This window comes from Merops nubicus, unplaced genomic scaffold (assembly GCF_000691845.1).
Source record: "Merops nubicus isolate BGI_N331 unplaced genomic scaffold, ASM69184v1 scaffold48210, whole genome shotgun sequence".
In the NCBI taxonomy this organism is placed as follows: domain Eukaryota; kingdom Metazoa; phylum Chordata; class Aves; order Coraciiformes; family Meropidae; genus Merops; species Merops nubicus.
The window spans coordinates 25,278-41,859 of NW_008584515.1; the positions used below are offsets into that span (position 1 = coordinate 25,278).

At 38.1% G+C, this 16,582-nt stretch overlaps 1 protein-coding gene across 1 annotated transcript in view; it reads left to right on the forward strand.

Annotated features, from left to right (window-relative positions):
- Positions 1-991: 991 nt before the first annotated feature.
- Positions 992-16,582, forward strand: part of LOC103776831 (ovochymase-2-like) — a gene marked incomplete at its 3' end in the record, with an annotated part of 16,583 nt that continues 992 nt past the window's right edge. Inside the window, 18 exon segments of the mRNA XM_008944361.1 lie at positions 992-1,082; positions 3,337-3,446; positions 4,069-4,160; positions 5,267-5,439; positions 6,447-6,542; positions 6,935-7,086; positions 7,566-7,761; positions 9,257-9,280; positions 10,691-10,781; positions 10,886-11,019; positions 11,436-11,576; positions 12,484-12,614; positions 12,969-13,062; positions 13,835-13,966; positions 14,360-14,437; positions 15,081-15,267; positions 15,790-15,859; positions 16,436-16,582. Of these exon segments, the coding sequence (XP_008942609.1) occupies positions 992-1,082; positions 3,337-3,446; positions 4,069-4,160; positions 5,267-5,439; positions 6,447-6,542; positions 6,935-7,086; positions 7,566-7,761; positions 9,257-9,280; positions 10,691-10,781; positions 10,886-11,019; positions 11,436-11,576; positions 12,484-12,614; positions 12,969-13,062; positions 13,835-13,966; positions 14,360-14,437; positions 15,081-15,267; positions 15,790-15,859; positions 16,436-16,582 (2,139 nt within the window).

The following is a 16,582-nucleotide window of genomic DNA, read 5'->3' on the forward strand; positions in this document are numbered from 1 at the left end:
CTGGCACACATGAGATTTGTGTCTTCTGTTGTCTGGACAGAATATATTGCTTCTCTTGATGACTCTAATGTCTTATTTGGTGCTTATATATTTCATATGAATTTAAGATAGTTTGGATGGTATTTTAATTGTATTTACCACTTTGTTCGGTCCTTTCCATGTTGAGTCATACTTGCTAAAACTGTTGAGACTACAGTTTTAAGTGTCAGATTTGCAGGGTGATTTAATATGTGCTTTCCATTTAGTGAAATCTTTTAACTTAACTGCTGATGTATTCCTTATTTAGGATTTGAATAGCCTTCTAAGAGACTTGCATTTAAATTGCTATTAAAAACACAGCCATCAAAGTGAGTTGGAACTGGTGCTGCTGACTGCAGCAATACTGAAATATTTTTTAAAAGCTGAGCCTTGTCCTCATTAGTTGCCTTTCAAAAATGGGATGTAAACGCTGCTCTTTTGAAAAGAAGGCTGATGCAGAGAACTCTGTCTTGTACAACACTGAGCATGCTGCCAACAAAATTATAAACTTGTTTCTCAGGTCTGTAAAATTGACTAAATATGAAGTGTGCAGGAAATATATAGTATTGTCTCTTCAAGAGCTATAGAAATTGTAGGGGCAAATAGCAACTGACGTTCTGTTTGTGTGTGTTCCACTTCGATGTGTAGATCAGGCTGGCTAAGTGTTGCCAGCAAAGCATGCAGTCAATGGTAACTTTATTCTGTCGTTTTGCTGAAAAAGCTAGTTTTAGGGAGAATATTAGCTAGTGTTTTACAGCAAAGGCTTCAGTAATGACATATAAAAGAATCATGCTCCATTAAATTTTGAAAACTTATTTGTGCAGGTAAGTGTTTTATGGCTGGATTAATGAATAACTTCATTTAGTTGCTGTTCTTCTGCACTAATAGAAGAACTAATTGTTCTTCTGTATTTGGGTTTCTTTTTCCCTGCTAAAACTTCCCTTGTTTTCACTCAGTCATTTAGCACCCCAGGATGCGTATTGCCCCCAGTAAGCTGCAGCTATCCCTGATGGGGATGGTTTGTATTACAGCATTTTGTGCTGTACCATCTGCTCTTCAGAAAGGTAGGACGATAATTTCATGTATATTTTTAACAGTTTTCTAAGTACTAACGGTTTTGTTCCTAGGCAGTGGCAAGCACTAGAGTTGGTGCTGAAATAAAGAAGCTGCACTAGTTTCACACTCTTAAGTTTTTGATCCTGAGAGCTTAGACACAAGGAAGCATTAGAATAATTGGTCTAGTTTTCATTCTTTGCTTTTATTCCAATCCAGCTCTGTAACTGAGAGTAATCTTTTAAGGAGTCTTTCTTCTGAAACTTTTGTCTGATTCCTTGGTGATTCAGAATGACTAAATTACCGTGTTACCCATGGGCTGCAAACAACATACAGCAAGTCCTCTCTTCCATTGTCTTACATCTCTTGGGGAACAATTAATGATTGCAATTGTTCCCGTTCTTTTCATCAAGATATAGTGAATTATAGTGAACTGGAAAGGAAATAATCAGATCTTGGCTGTTTATATAGCCATTTTGCTTCCATTTTAAATTTGCAGTAGTAAAATAGGGAAATTTACAGCTTGATTTCAGAAATTCTGTAAATCAACTTTTTTTTTTTTTCACTGTAGAAACTCTATTTTGGCTGTCAAAACAGGTGTGGTATCTGAATTGTCATACCAGGTTATTCACTTAGGCAGTCCAAAGCGTAGCATGCTGTAGAATGGTAATCACTGGCTACACTGGCAGATGGACGTCAGGCAGCTTACAGAGAAAACTCCTACCTGACCAGTCAACAACATTGGTCCTGAAGCAGTCTGTGATGCAGTCAGGAGTCTCTTGGGCTTACAAATGCCCTGGCACAGAAGATTATAGAGTTTGTCAAAATATGGATAATATAAGTTTGCTATAATATTAATATTAACATGTAACTTTTAAAATAATCTTATAGATTTTAGGAGGATAGCCTTAATCAATACTGAAAGAAAAAGGGAAGTCTTAGTTTGTGAATCTGATTTTTTAAATTGTGTTTATTTTTGTCTATTTCCCCAGGTACCACACTTCTTTTGGTAAAACCTAAATCCTATTATTTAAAGTTTTGTCTCTGTTTTCTCTTTCCACTTTCCTCACTGTGTCTTTGCAGATGGGAAAAAGGTGGGCACAGTGAGAATTAAGAAAGAATGAAAAAAAAATGTAAATGAACTGGATTATTTCTATATAAATCCTGTTTTTCATTTAAAAGCTAGGGCAAGCAGCTTTTTGTCAGCATTAACATGACACTGTAATCACTTACATCAGTCACACTAATCCTGAGGGTGATTGCAAAACCCTTTTCCTGGGTGTTGTAAGCTGAGTTGTGTAGTTTGGTGGATTCCACAATTTCCAGACAGCGTATACGGGTATTGATTCCCTACCCTTTGAATACAGCCATCTATCTGCCAAAGCAATAACAAAATGTTCCATGTTTATGGATGCTATTTTTTTCCTAATGTAGTGTTTAACAGAATGACTGGCAAAGTGGTGTTTGGCTTCAATGCCTTCATGCAGGTTTAAAAAAATGAAACCACGGCTGGGTTTGGGAAGTGCATTGCAAAGAATTACTGTTACAATGTGCTGTTGGCAGAATTGGTTGCTTTGCTTCTATCTTTCTTAAAATACTACCAAACCAGTAGTTATCACCACAGATACTGATTTCTATAAATCTACTTCTTTACAAACAAATAAATGTTATCAGCTTCACTTAGCCATAGCCGATAATAGTAATAGTGAGTTAAGAAGAAATAAAGTTGGAGCAGTAATAGATGTTCTGGAGAAACTGAGCCCCTGTTGTTGGTCACCAAGGTTGCACATTGTGCATTTTGACTCTCTTTGTCAAAAATATTCTAAGTACGAATCCTGGGTGTAAAGAGATTTCTCAAGTTATAATGAAGCAGCGATTTAGAACTAAAATAATTCTGAAACTTGCTTGAAAGAGAATGTTGACATTTAAAAAGTTAAAGTAAGCATGCACCTAATGAGAATATTAAAAAATTATATATGTATATACATTTGCTTATGGAAGGCAAAATTTAATATTTATGATACACTTGAACCCAAAAGTGCTCATTTGGAGAACTTGTGCAAAATAAAGGACTTCGCCTTAGCCCAATTTAGCCTTAGTTTGGTCAGTTTATATGAGGAATTACAAGATGTGGTTCCTGTGATGGCAGAGAGACTGCACTGACCTCTGGAGCAGGCCACACCTTCCAATTTTATGTTACCAAAAAAATAGGAAAACTTAAATCCAGACTGAATCCTTCCTTCTTTTCCTCCTTTTACTCCTCAGATCCTAAGTGTGGGCAGAAATTTCAAGACACAAAACCATGGGGTTACCTTAACCTTTTCACTCGGATTGTTGGGGGGAACCAGGTGAAACAAGGCTCGCATCCGTGCCAGGTTTGCACAAGCAAATGTGGTTTTATCTTCAGAGCAAAGTTCTGTTTTTTTGTAGAAGTGACAAAAGAAAAAAAGCCAGGTATACGTTGTGCTTATTGACACTTATGGTGTGTTGTTGAGTGGCATCCCAATTTTATTTTTAAACTTGTTGTTTATAATTGTTTCTGACAGAGCATATGTAGATTAGTCTATTGTAAAGAGGCATGGGTGAAAGTGCTCAAAAATAGGGCACTGAAGTACACCCCTATCAGCCTCCAATTATTGTCAGGCATCATGGACTTGCAGTGCTCCCAGTGACGTCCAAAGGAAAAACTCTCAACCAGCTAATAACTTGTACAGTGTGCCGAGTGCCTCAGTGACTTGGCATTTATTACATATATGTTGCTTTTATCCAGATGCCAAGCCATAGCTGAGAAGAGAACAGCAAAGTTTAGGATCTTTTAGGCTCTCAAGGACTGTAAGAAAGTCATGAAAGTGTGTTTGCTTGAAATGCAGCACGTGCTTTAGCTGTGTGAATCTTCAGGGGGTACCTGCATGTACTCTCTCTTCTTTCTTCCTCAAATACAATCAGAGCAGATATAATGATTGTCTTTACTTGACATGCCTTCTATATACAATGCAGGTTTCTTTGAAACGAAGACAAAAGCATTTCTGTGGAGGCACCATTGTTTCTGCTCAGTGGGTGGTCACGGCAGCTCACTGCATCTTAGACAGGTACAGATGCGATATTTCAGGAGCAGGCTGCAGGTGCAGAAAAACATTGATTGTAAATTGTCTGCTTGCTGTGACATCTTTTCATGGCCATTACTTACAGGTGCTACCCTTTTATCTGTAACTAATATTTTCCATGTTTTAACAGAAAGGGAAATAACCCAAAACCTTTGAACATCTCAAAAATAATTAAGAATAAACTTACAGGGCTTGGTACAGACTGATTTTTGGAAGTGTAGGTAAAAATCCATACCTAATTATAATTTTTGGGTAACTGCAATTTATTTTTTAGCAAAACAACTGGCAGAGTGTATGCAATTAAATGCATGCTGATGATCTGCAGCCTTGGTGCTTAAAAAAAAAAAAAAGCTCTGTGAATGTTGTATGAAAGGTTTCAGTTCTGATTCTGTGGTGGCTTCACTGAAGTTCTAATTTGCTTATAGTTAACACTGAATCTTCATACTAATGGATCACCTGGAATTATAAATTTGATCTGCATCTGGCATTGTACGTGACCACATCTTGGTCAAATTAACCAATAACTACAGAGTTTATATTAACTGCAGAAGAACAGGCAATATCTAACTCAGCATAAAGCCTCCTGACACAAAAGTAATTCTTCAAGTCTGGTGAATAAGTTGGAAGCAGAATAGAAAGTTTATAACGATTGCTTTTGTGTTTTCTTGCTGCATGTCTGACACGGCACTGGAGCCCTAAAGCAGGAGTCACTATATTTATGAGGTATTCACTGAGACTGCTGCAGAAGGGCTCTTATTTTTTTTGTACTTTCCTCTGTTCAAATCTTCCCTTCTCCTTCAAAAAGCAGTGTTACTGAACATATTCAAATACAGTAAGAGGATCTGGTTCCCTAGTGGACCACCAAACCAAAGTCAGGAGTGTAGCTAAATGGTTTTTCTTCCCAGTCCTTTTTATCTTCTGATTTCCACTGCAGGCCATACTCAGCTCTTGTACACATTAAATGCCCTAAAATCTGAAGATGAAAATTATTAGGTATCAGCAGTAAGAACTTCTTTGTTTAAAAACAACTACATTTTTTTCCTTTCACTTTGAAGTTTATGTAGCTGAACTTTTATTTTTCTCTTCTGCAGGAACCTGCTTGAGTACTTGAATGTCACAGCAGGAGAGCATGATTTGAGGATCAGGGAGAATGGCGAGCAGACACTCCCTGTTAAATATGTCATTAAGCATCCAAACTTTGACCCCAGAATGCCAATGAACTATGACATTGCCCTCCTGAAGCTGGATGGAGCCTTCAACTTCAGTAAGGCCATAGTTATTTGTGATCTTTTTAAGTGGGGAAGGTAAGGCCATTTGCTTCTTCCAGGTGGTGTGAAAAGTCTTGAAACTCTACTTAAACCCATGTCACAGCTCTCAGGTTATGCCTAAAAATGATACTAAATAATATACAGATTAGACTAAAATACTCCAGGTTCTTTTGCAACTGAAGTATTTAAAATAACACAGGTAAGTCAGAAAAAGGTATCAGTTGAATTAAGTGGTCTTCTTCAGACTTAATACTCCTGTGAAGAAAAATGTATTGTTCTTTGTATGCAGGAGATTAAAATTTGACCAAATAGGTGTTTTTACTTTTTATCTAAGGTGTAGATTTCTGCCTCTGGTGAACTATAAAGCTAGTCAAAGGCAGGGCAGAGCTCAGAGTGTACCACAGTGCTGTCTGTACTTCACTCATCCTCTGCTCTTTGCCCTTTTCTCCCTTCCCGCAGACTGCGGGACGCAGCATGGGGTTACCTTCAGGAGCGGTGAGTGCTCGGGCTGGGGGCTGGAAGGGGAAGGTGAGGGAAAACAGCTGTTGCTTCCTGGTTTCCTGGCCTGTGAGCCAGCTGTGCACTGACTGCCTCACAGTTAGGTTTTCTGGAAGGCTGTCTTGTATCAGTTTTACATAATGTTGAGGTGCATAGGAGAGTCCCCCTAACACTTTGCTCTTCCAAAAGCTCCAGCTCATATGATTAGGTTGCTCCTTCTTTGCCACCACAAAGGTGAGCAACTACTTTTCCTACTAGAAGTTTGGATTGTGGTATCAGCTAGGCTTAAGCTGAATGACAAGGTCTGGGCTGAAGCTTGTGGTGTTCCTGGCTTTCTTTTTCCATTCTGAAACACTACAAAATGGAGGAACAGAAAACTGTCAAATGCCAGATTAGTTGTTCAAATGCCACAGAAATAACAATACTTCTTAGTTGTAACTGAGAAAGGAAGTTTTTGTTGTTCTTTCAAATACTTATCAATAAAATTCATGTCCATGTGTGGCAGGTTCTTCAGTTTTGCCAGCATGTCTTCCTGATCCAGGTGAAAAGTTTGAAGCAGGATATATCTGCACTGCCTGTGGATGGGGCCGTTTAAATGAGAGTAAGCCACCTGAATTGTTCTGTGACTTTCAAGTTTCTCAGCATCTTATTTCTGAATCTAAGAGCTTGATTGAATAGCTCATAGACAGAAGAGAAGAAACCCTTAACTGGTCGTAAGGATTGTAATCTCAAAATGGGATCTTTGCTAGCTTCTCTGCATACCTGTGAATTACCTCAAAATGGATTACTACAATATATAGACCTGCATTTCAATTTTGAAACATTTTGAATTTTATTCAAGTAAAACTGCTTATGTACCCAGAAGTGGATGTTTATGTAAGCATAAAATGTCTTGGAGCAAGTTTACAACTCTCTTTCTTTTTTTTGTGTATTAGCAGTGACATTAAATTTACCTTTCAGCATTCCTTAGGAACAATTTCTTTTGTATTTCAGATGGAGTACTCCCTCAGGTCCTCTATGAAGTCAATCTACCAATCCTAAACAGTAAGGAGTGTTCAAGAGCATTATCAACTTTAAAGAAACCCATCCAAGGTGACACTATCATGTGTGCTGGATTTCCAGATGGAGGAAGAGATGCCTGCCAGGTCAGCTGAACACAGGGCCTTGGTACTTACAAGTGTTCTTCAAGAGGCTCAAGGCTCTGTGTGCCTAAGTGAATAAATACACTGTAAACTGCAATATTTGGAGTGTATTTATTTTGACATGTAGATTCTTTGGAAGGTTCAGCTTTGGATTACAGCAGAAAAAGGAAGCAAGATAAAGGCTGACTGTTCCTTGTCATAGGGGTATTAAAAAGCTCCTTGCTCCTTATTATGTGCTAAAACACAAAAGATACGCACCCATGAGGGAATTAGTCTGTCTCTCCCCCTCTTGAAAATCATGACTAAACACAATAAAAAAGAAAGTGCCTTTCTTCACGGTTTTCTTGAAATTACTATTCCCTACATTGCAAGTTTGTTAGTATGGCACAAAAGAGAAGCTAATAAATTCTTCTAGGCTTGCTCAGTGGTATGCATGTACTTTTGTAAGCTGTGGGTTGTGGGCTTTTGCTTGTTTCTTACAGGGAGACTCGGGAGGCCCTCTGTTGTGCCAGCGTAAGCATGGGGCCTGGACTCTTGTGGGCGTGATCTCCTGGGGGATGGGGTGTGCCCGTGGCTGGATAGGCAATGAGAAAAAGAAGCATTACAACAGAGGATCTCCGGGAATATTCACAGACCTCAGTGCAGTGCTTTCCTGGATTCAAGAGAACATGAGTGCTGGTATTGTCTCCACAGTAATGTGTCCCTCACTTGTGACAACTCTTCTGACTCATAATAATATTTAATTTAATTTTATCATTTTGAAGACATAACACTTCTGTTTTCCCCAGTTTTGCTGACAAAGCACTGTAGGATTTCACAATACATTTAAGTATACAGCATTGACCAGCAATTGCCCAATCTAAATTGAGAGCATTGTACATGTTTATTTCTCTTTCACTTTGCCTCCTACTTTGACTATATATATGTGTGTGTATGTATATATATGAATTCATTTTTTTTAACTTTAAGAATGGTCCTTTTATCCAGCTAGCCAGTTAGCCTGTTTTTTGGGGGGTTATAAGTGGTAATTCACCAGCTGAAAATGTCTGAAATTCCATATGCATCTCTTCAAAGTCACTTGTCTTTTTTCTTATTTGAGCCATGCTGGATCAGACATTTGACTACATGGGGAGAAGTTAGGCTCTCAGAAGTGGTTTTGCTTACTCTGCCTGAAGGGTTACATATGCTCTCTGTGCAGAGAAACAACATGGAAATTATCCATCAAGTGCAAAGTCATGGAGCTGGAGATAAAAATTACAGTCTGTCCAGGAGTGAAATCCACTCAGAGCATTAAGAAACTGAATTAATATTTTCTTCCAATTTGGGCTATTTGCATTTAAAAGTATAGTGGTAAAATTTACTTAGAGAACTGAAAAACTGAGGAAGGATGTTTAAGAGGTTTTGCTACTCAATGATAAGAAAAAAAATTGCAAGGAGAAAGAAAAACCACTGAAATTTAGCATTAGAAACCAGCTTCAACTGGTGATTAGAAATATGAAAAGGGTTTATCTTCTGAAACATACTTTGGTTTTCAATTTAAAAAAAAAAAGAGAGAGAGATGGGGTCTTTTTATTAAAATTTTACTAGTTGGCCCATTTTATTGTCAGGAAAAAGTAATTTGATAAGTTATTGTGGCAATTAAAGTATTGGGTCCCGTGAACAGAAAAAGCAAGCTGGCAGGTCAAGTGAAAACACAGTTCTCAATTGCATTGTACTAGGATTTGCTTGCTCACTCTTTTATACTGTCACACTGGTGCAAAAGCTCTTCACTGTAATAGTTGTCAGGCTTAATGTCTCGGTGTCCCTGATGTGCTGCTAGTGGTGGGATCCTGCTACTGTTACCTGAAATGTATAGTATTTACTCAACAAGTACGTGGAATGAGAGTACGGTGTTGCTGCGAGCGAGCAGTGGCCTAACAGTGTATGATTAATTCTGGAAGGGGCTACTCCAGAATTGTTTAGTCCAAAGTCAGCATTACCTGAACTTGCAATTGTGGTTTATTTCTAAGGCTAGTTTATTGTAGGCGCTATGTCCCCAAGAAGCATTTGAATTTGCCTCGGTGCTAGCTGTATAAAATTACCATTTCACATGGATGAAAATAAAACCTACATGGGAATATAAAACTACAGTAATTTATTCTTCTTTTTCCACCTCCTTCTACTCCTTTATTAGATCTGAAAATGAAAAGCTTCACAGGTGAGTAGAATATTTTTTTCAGTATCTTCTATCTGTGTTAGAGCATAAAAAGACCACCAAGTAGTCTGATATATAATCCATGAAGGAAGTAATGTGAAGAAGCTTGACTCATCAAAGCACTTTTAAATGTATACTTTAAATGTACACTTTTTTCCTCCTGGTTCTGTAAAAAAAATTACTTACGTAGGGTTGTACTTATGTATAACTGACTTCAAAAAGGGATTTTCCTTACAGCAGCTACATATTTAAAGCTACATTTTCATTGAAATGTAAATAGAATTAATGGGAAAAAAGTAGAACAGAACCTCAAGCAATGCATGAAATGTAGCTAGTGAAATTGATTCTATATAAAAATACAGATTCTAAATAGAAAGTGGGAGTTAAATTAGTAGTACTTTTGTGCAGTCTATGATGAATCGATCTGCTTCTCTGGTGTTTCTTTCTATAAATAAAATGAAAAAAAAACAAACCAAAACATGAAACACAACCCTGAATGTAACATGTTTTAAAATTGAAGTCACACTTTGATTCTGCCATGTTTATGTTCTTGTTGGACCCTCTGTTCATCTAGGTACAAGTTCACATAAAGATACTAGAAACAATTCTTGTGAACTAGATCTTAATATTTTAATTTAGTAATCTTGAATGAAGTTCCTCAGATGAAAAATGACCTTGGACACATAGTCAGGTTGTATACACCTGCTGTGGCCAGTGAGATTTGGACATTTCAGTGCTGTTTCTGTCTTTTGGTAATGTTTTACTGATCTTCCTAGGACAATTCAAGCAAGATAAACTTATAACTACATGGGACCTTAAATTTGCTTTCATACACATAGTTGTTGATAAATGTTATGTTTGATAAATGTTTACCTTGTACAGAGAAGGAAAGGCAAGATAAGGTAATTTTTGTAAGTAATTGTGTTTCTAGCAACACTTAGCTGGAAAGGAAAGCTTCTGCTTCTTTAGTAAAGTGTCTTTAATACCATATTGTACTATTGCAAAAGTCTCCTGCTCTAACATAGCTGAGGATGTTATTACAAGTGGGCTGCAATGAATGAACACTTTTCTTACATCCTGAAGTATGTATTTTTCCTCTCTGAAAAATATTTATAGTGAAAACCTCATTTAACAAATAGTTTCTTTAAGGTTTAAAAAAAAAAAGCACTGCCATTTTTGCAATAAAGTATGATAGCATGTTGGCAGTGCTTCATTTTTTGCTCCCCAATTATGTATTTTAAAACTGACTTACAAAAATAATTCCAAATAAAAGAGAGAAGACTCAGCAGAAACTAGGTACAGCTGAGCAATCCCAAGTCTCACAATATTCTCTTGCTGTTTGAGCTTTTCAGTACAACAGATGATTGCATATGTGTCAATCCCAATTCCTTCTGTTTGAACTCCACTCTGCAGCATTTTGTAGCATTCGGGATGGCAAACTCCCTGACAGTGAAGGAGAACTACATTTTCCTGGAAGTCCTAAACAGTTCTATCAAAACCACCAGTAAGTAGACAAAACACAGTCTTTCCCCAGAAGCCATTCCCCATACAAATGTAGCTGGGTTTTTTGTTGCACTTTTGTGATCAACAGCTAATGTCTTCTTCCAGGTTGTGTGTATGGACTCTATTTGTACCAGAAGGGAATTATATATTGCTTTGGTTTTCCCACTTTGATATAGAGCCAGAAACATTTTGTGACTATGATTCTTTATCAGTTTATTCAAAAGACAACAGACTTGTTGGTGAGTTGCTATCCCCTTATTCTTTGAAATAATCTGTCATTGTACTCATTCATTCTAACAGCAAGTACACCCAATGAGGACATTGCAGTTCATTATCTTTTACTTATGTTTTCATTATGAATACATAGTGACATATAATCTAAAGTAAAAGACAAAGAGTATGAGAGGAGAAAAGAATGGAAAATGACTGTTATGGAACTGTGTCGGCATATGACTTTATGGTGTCAAGGATTTTAAATTTTTAATAGCGTATGTCTCTTTGGGCTGATGGATTAATAAGGAATGTTGAGAAATGAATAGGCAATTTCCTTTTCTTCCTAAAGTTTTTATAGCTAAGTTCTAGGAATGGAACATGCAAGCTTTCTCAGGTTACTAAAGACCTTAAACAGTGATTATTTTCTAATATTGTATTTCAGGGAAATTCTGTGGAGGAGATCTTCCATCACCTATTTTGATTGGCTCCAATAGTGTAAGGCTGAAATTTGTTTCTGATAGCAAGGATTATAGAACTGGTTTTTCCTTGACCTACAAAGCTGTTTCACCAGATATTGTTCCTGGTAAGTTTAGTAATATACCTGTTTGCACTCTTGGGTGGGGACTTGAAAAAAAAATATCATGAGAAAACAAATCAGAGGAAGCTCTTAAAACATTTCTATATGGATGATGTTATCAACAAGGTAAGTGTGGTTAGGCTGCTGGATGACATTGTGTAGAAACTGGGATGCCAAAAAGAGAGAATTGTTGTTGAACCGGTGAGAGAATGTTGAGAGGAAGCCCTCCTTTAACTGCCTCTTCTCCATCTATTTTATACAAGATCTCATTTCCTGCCCTACTTCCAGAAAGTATTCCAGAAATTTTAAAACACAAGATCAGTAAAATGAGCAGAATTTCCAGGTGAGAGCCACTTTGCTAGAGCCAAGTGTGCTTTCATGGAGGGGCCCTGAGGGAGGCAGCTGATACTAGGATGTAGCCACAGAGAATTGCTTTCAGATTTGCTGTGCAGAGTGGTTCACCATTACAAGGGAGCAGGCCCATAGGCCTTCTGCTGAGTCTGGACAATCCAGTTACAGACAGACACCTGTTGTTCCAGTTTCTGTGGGTTTTCCAGCTAGCTTTTTACCTTTGCAGAGTGTAAGGGAAGGGTGGAGGGAGGAATCTCCTCTAAGGGCTCTTGCTACTACATAGCCCAACAGGAAGACAAGTCCTTTGGTTGTGTTCTGTGTCTCCACTTTACTCTTCAAAGAAAGTTGGCAAATGTTCTTCTGATATACCCATGTTCTGCTCTTCTATCACCCCACGCAGGTGCCTGTGCCTGCAGTGCACTGCCTGTAGCCAAAGAGGAGGGCTATAGTCACGGGCTGAATTGCTCTTCTGCCTGGGAACAGATTAAATGTGTGTGTGTGTGTGTGTGAATGATTTAATAGGAAATCACAGTGCTAACATTTTGTTTTCTTGGATTTCCAGATTCTGGCTGTGAGTCGTTGGCTGTCCTTTTTGAAGAAGGAGTGTTACAAAGTATGCACTATCCAGAGCCCTACAGCAACACGGCTGACTGCCAGTGGGTTATTTCTGCACCAGAGGACCACATAATCAAGGTATAATATGAGCCTTTCTTGTGACTACAGAATGGAAGTGGGCACCATTGACTTAATAAGAAGTTATGCGGCTAAGGCCAAGCAAGATCAAGCAACATAAGCTTGAACAAATCACTTTCCATCCCAAAAGCGAGATAGGTTTTGATTTCTCCTTTAAGTTATAGTCAAATAGGATTTCCCGGTGTAAATTTTATCAAGAGAGATTCTTCTAGCACATGTAATATGCCATATATCACCTGTGAGAGGCCTGAACGTCATAGAAACCAAACCCTAAAAGAACCACTGAGGATACTAAAGACCCTATTATAGTTCTTTGAATTTAACAAGGTTCACTTTTTCATTTTTAATTTAAAGCTTACATACCATTCTTTTGAAGTAGAAGACAGTGAAGATTGCTCTTACGATGCTGTGACTGTGTATGAAGATGTGGGAAAAGAGGAAGAAATTGGTTTGCCTTTTGATTTTTTACATATTTTGAGGATGGCCTATTTCTTTTATGACTTTCACTAATCTTATTTTACAGCTGAAAATCAAGTTTGCCTCTAGAGTCTCAGGTGATATTATAGACACTTGTTTCAGTACCTTGAAAAATACTTACAGGTATTTCTGCTTCTGTCCCACTTAGAGGCAAAAACATGTTCCACAGGACAGTTTTATTTATTTAATTTTATACGAATGGAGTTCTGAATTCATGTAAATGAAGGAAAGAGCATCACACAAAAATTTGTTGTTATAATAATGATCAGACACAGAAAGCACCAAAGAGGTCTCCTTTTCAGAGTCCGTTTGTTTTTCGCACCAGATGAGCATTCATTTTAAACTTGCCACCTTGCTGGAGACTCCCCTGGCTTACACTGAATGAGAGGAAGACCTGGTCTAACAGATGCTAATGCTGAGACTCTAACAGGGGGAAATCAGGTTTCCAGTGTGTTCTATATGTAATGGCAACATACAAACATGTGCTGCAATAGACTCTTGTGAAATAACGCAAGTCTCCTTGTTCTTGTGAGATAATTACTGAACAAGGACAGACTGTCAGGATAACAGAATGGTCCTTCAGCCTCAGTCTGCTTATCTCTACTCCTCTCTTGTGCAAAGTGTTTTTTTATCCTCCTGTGAGAGAGCTGGAATACACAGAATATTGAGTACCCACTGTTGAAAGACATAAGGAAGAAAAGTACATGTTAATCTGCAGTGAACCTTTGCTTTCTCATCTTTAGCCAAGTCTTGTGGATTTGCCCTACCAGCACCTGTTCTAAGCTCCTCTGCTGTGATGCTGGTTGTCTTTCACTCTGATGAAACAGAGGCCTTTGCAGGATTCAAAGCTACAATCTCTTTTGTTCCTGTAACAGGTAATATAAGTAACTTGGCAGACTGCCTCTCTGGGGCAGCACAAAGGGCTCTTCACTGAATTTGGCTAGTCAGAATGTAGGAGATTCTTATCTAAAAAAATTGTTTCAGTAAAAGAACTGTATTGTGAATATATGAAAGCATTAAACAAAGGGTATATTGAATGGGTGAAGAGAAAGAATGAATCTACACAAAATCTCAGTATTTTGTATAAGAGTATTTTGCTGCATTTTAAATGGCACTTCATTACCATGTGAAGATGTAATAGCACAGATTCCTACTGCAGAAATCTATTCCTTCAACAAAAAATTATAGTAAAGGAAATAAAAGTGATTTTGTAGTAAAAGTATCACTCAAGACAGCCTGCTAACACATTTGCTATTTTCATTTTCTAGATTTAGATACTTTAGATTCAGCCAGTGAAGAATTTGAAGATTCAGATATGACCGAAGAAGAAACACAGGTTCCAACAGGTAAGCCAACCCAAGTTATATTTTCTTCATGGAGATAGGGCGTACCTCTTGGACTCTAATTTAAATGGTGTTTTTTTTCCAAATATTTAATGGATGCAATTGCACTGGGATTTTTCATTAAGATATTCTGAGTAAATAAAAAGATGAATAGTAACACTTCTGTGCTTTGGCTTTAGAATAGCAGAACCTAATTTTTCTTGTTTCCTTCATCTTGTTAAGTCATATACAGCAATGCAATGACATTATTCAGTTCGCATGCCAATATACAACTACTTGCTTTGTTGAAAATAACTGCAAAAAATACAGGGTAGTTGAAAATAACCAGCATTTTTGACCTTCCCTTTTGCCTCAAGTACTGTATGGTGAATGGGATGAGTCCATATTCATTGCAGGTGTGAGGCTAAAACTTTTGAAGGTAATCCATTTCTTTTGTCTTGGTGAAGCTCTGTTTTTGCTAAGATCATCTCTTTACGCTATCTCTAAGCATTTGGGTCCTTTATAATGAGGGAAGTTTAAAGATTTAGCAAAAAAGGAGAGGGGGGAGCTTGAGAAGCTGTGGTGTAGCTCTTAAATGGACTGTGCTTTGCATCTCCAGATTTTAATCTCTAAAGACTTTTTGAAATATCAGTGTTCTCTCTTTCAGATAATATTTGTGGAATGCCTTCAAATCAGCCCAGGTTCATCTTCAGTAGGATAATTGGAGGTGAAGAAGCTGTACCATACTCGTGGCCTTGGCAGGTCAGTGTACAAATTTCAGATGAGCATATCTGTGGAGGAGCAGTTCTTACCAAAGAGTGGGTTGTCACAGCTGCTCACTGCTTTAATTCTAAGTAAGTACACTGGGGTGAACCCTTCCCTGGGAATGTCTGTAGTTGCATGGTGTCTCTCTGCAGTGTGGTGGCTGGCACAGTTTCAGTTACCACCTACTCGACAGCGCATGCTGGCACTGGATATTTCTGTAGGCTTGGGTTTCATTTAGTAATGTTTTAGAGGTCGTTCATTTTTTTCATTAAGAAGGTGGGGGCCAGCATTGTCCCTGGATGATGTGGACCATGCAGGCCTTGTGTTCTGCATCAGGCACCCCCAGACCTTACAAAAGTGATCTTTGAGTGTGCTGTGTGTTTGAGAGATCCTATTGCTTCATCAGGAGACTATTTCATGCTCCCCAGAACTCAATGAGAAGATTTCCATAGATTTGTGTGGGAGTATGGGCCTCAGGAGTTCTTGGCCCAAGAATATATATAGGGCCCTAGTATATATTTTGGGTGGGGAGGGTTTTAAGATTCACAGATTTCAAGAATGTTGTTACACAAACCTGAGAATGCACTCATCTCTTTTTTTTCTTTTTTTAGGGAACAATATAGCGACTTATGGATGGTAGTCACAGGACTTCATGATCTTACAGAAAAAGAATACATACAGGTACCATAAATTCTGCTTAATAATAAAATATAAATCAATCTTGCAAAATAGTTTTTAATGTAAATGCACCTCCCAAATTGTTCATGAGGCATCAATTTAACAGCCTGTGTGCTGATCATAATCTGCATTTACACAACAGCTTTTGTGTGACTGTCAGGGAGATGGTATCAGCACGGATCTATGCCTACACCAGTAATGAACTCCAAAGCTCAGTAACCTGGGGGATGTGTCACTGAAGAGCGTATTGTCTCTAAATTCTCTGGTGACTATTACCAAGACCGAAACAACTGGGACACAACTTTCCACTTTGCTCAGACTAGTCAAATGTTTTTCCAAGACCTTCTTTCTACACTTGCTGGATGGGCATTTCCTGCATGTTCTCTGGTCCGTGTCCAGGAGGCATAGTCTTGACATATTAATATAAGAAAGCTGGTGGCTCCAGCAGCTGCTTTTAAATCTGTCCTCCTCTTAAGGCATCTTGCATATGACATGAAAATTTATAAAACCAAAGTTTTTTGTTTTGTAGACTCTCATTCCCAAGTCATTTAGAAAACACGAATGTCCTTGCTTCCCTAGAAAAGGTCAGTAAAGCAGCATATTATACATCCAAGTTTTAACAAGACCACTCTGGACTCTGATATTGCCTTACTGCATCTGGCCAAGCCCTTGGAGTTCAACCACTACGTGCGGCCAGTGTGCCTCCCTGCCGAGGAGGAGGCGGTT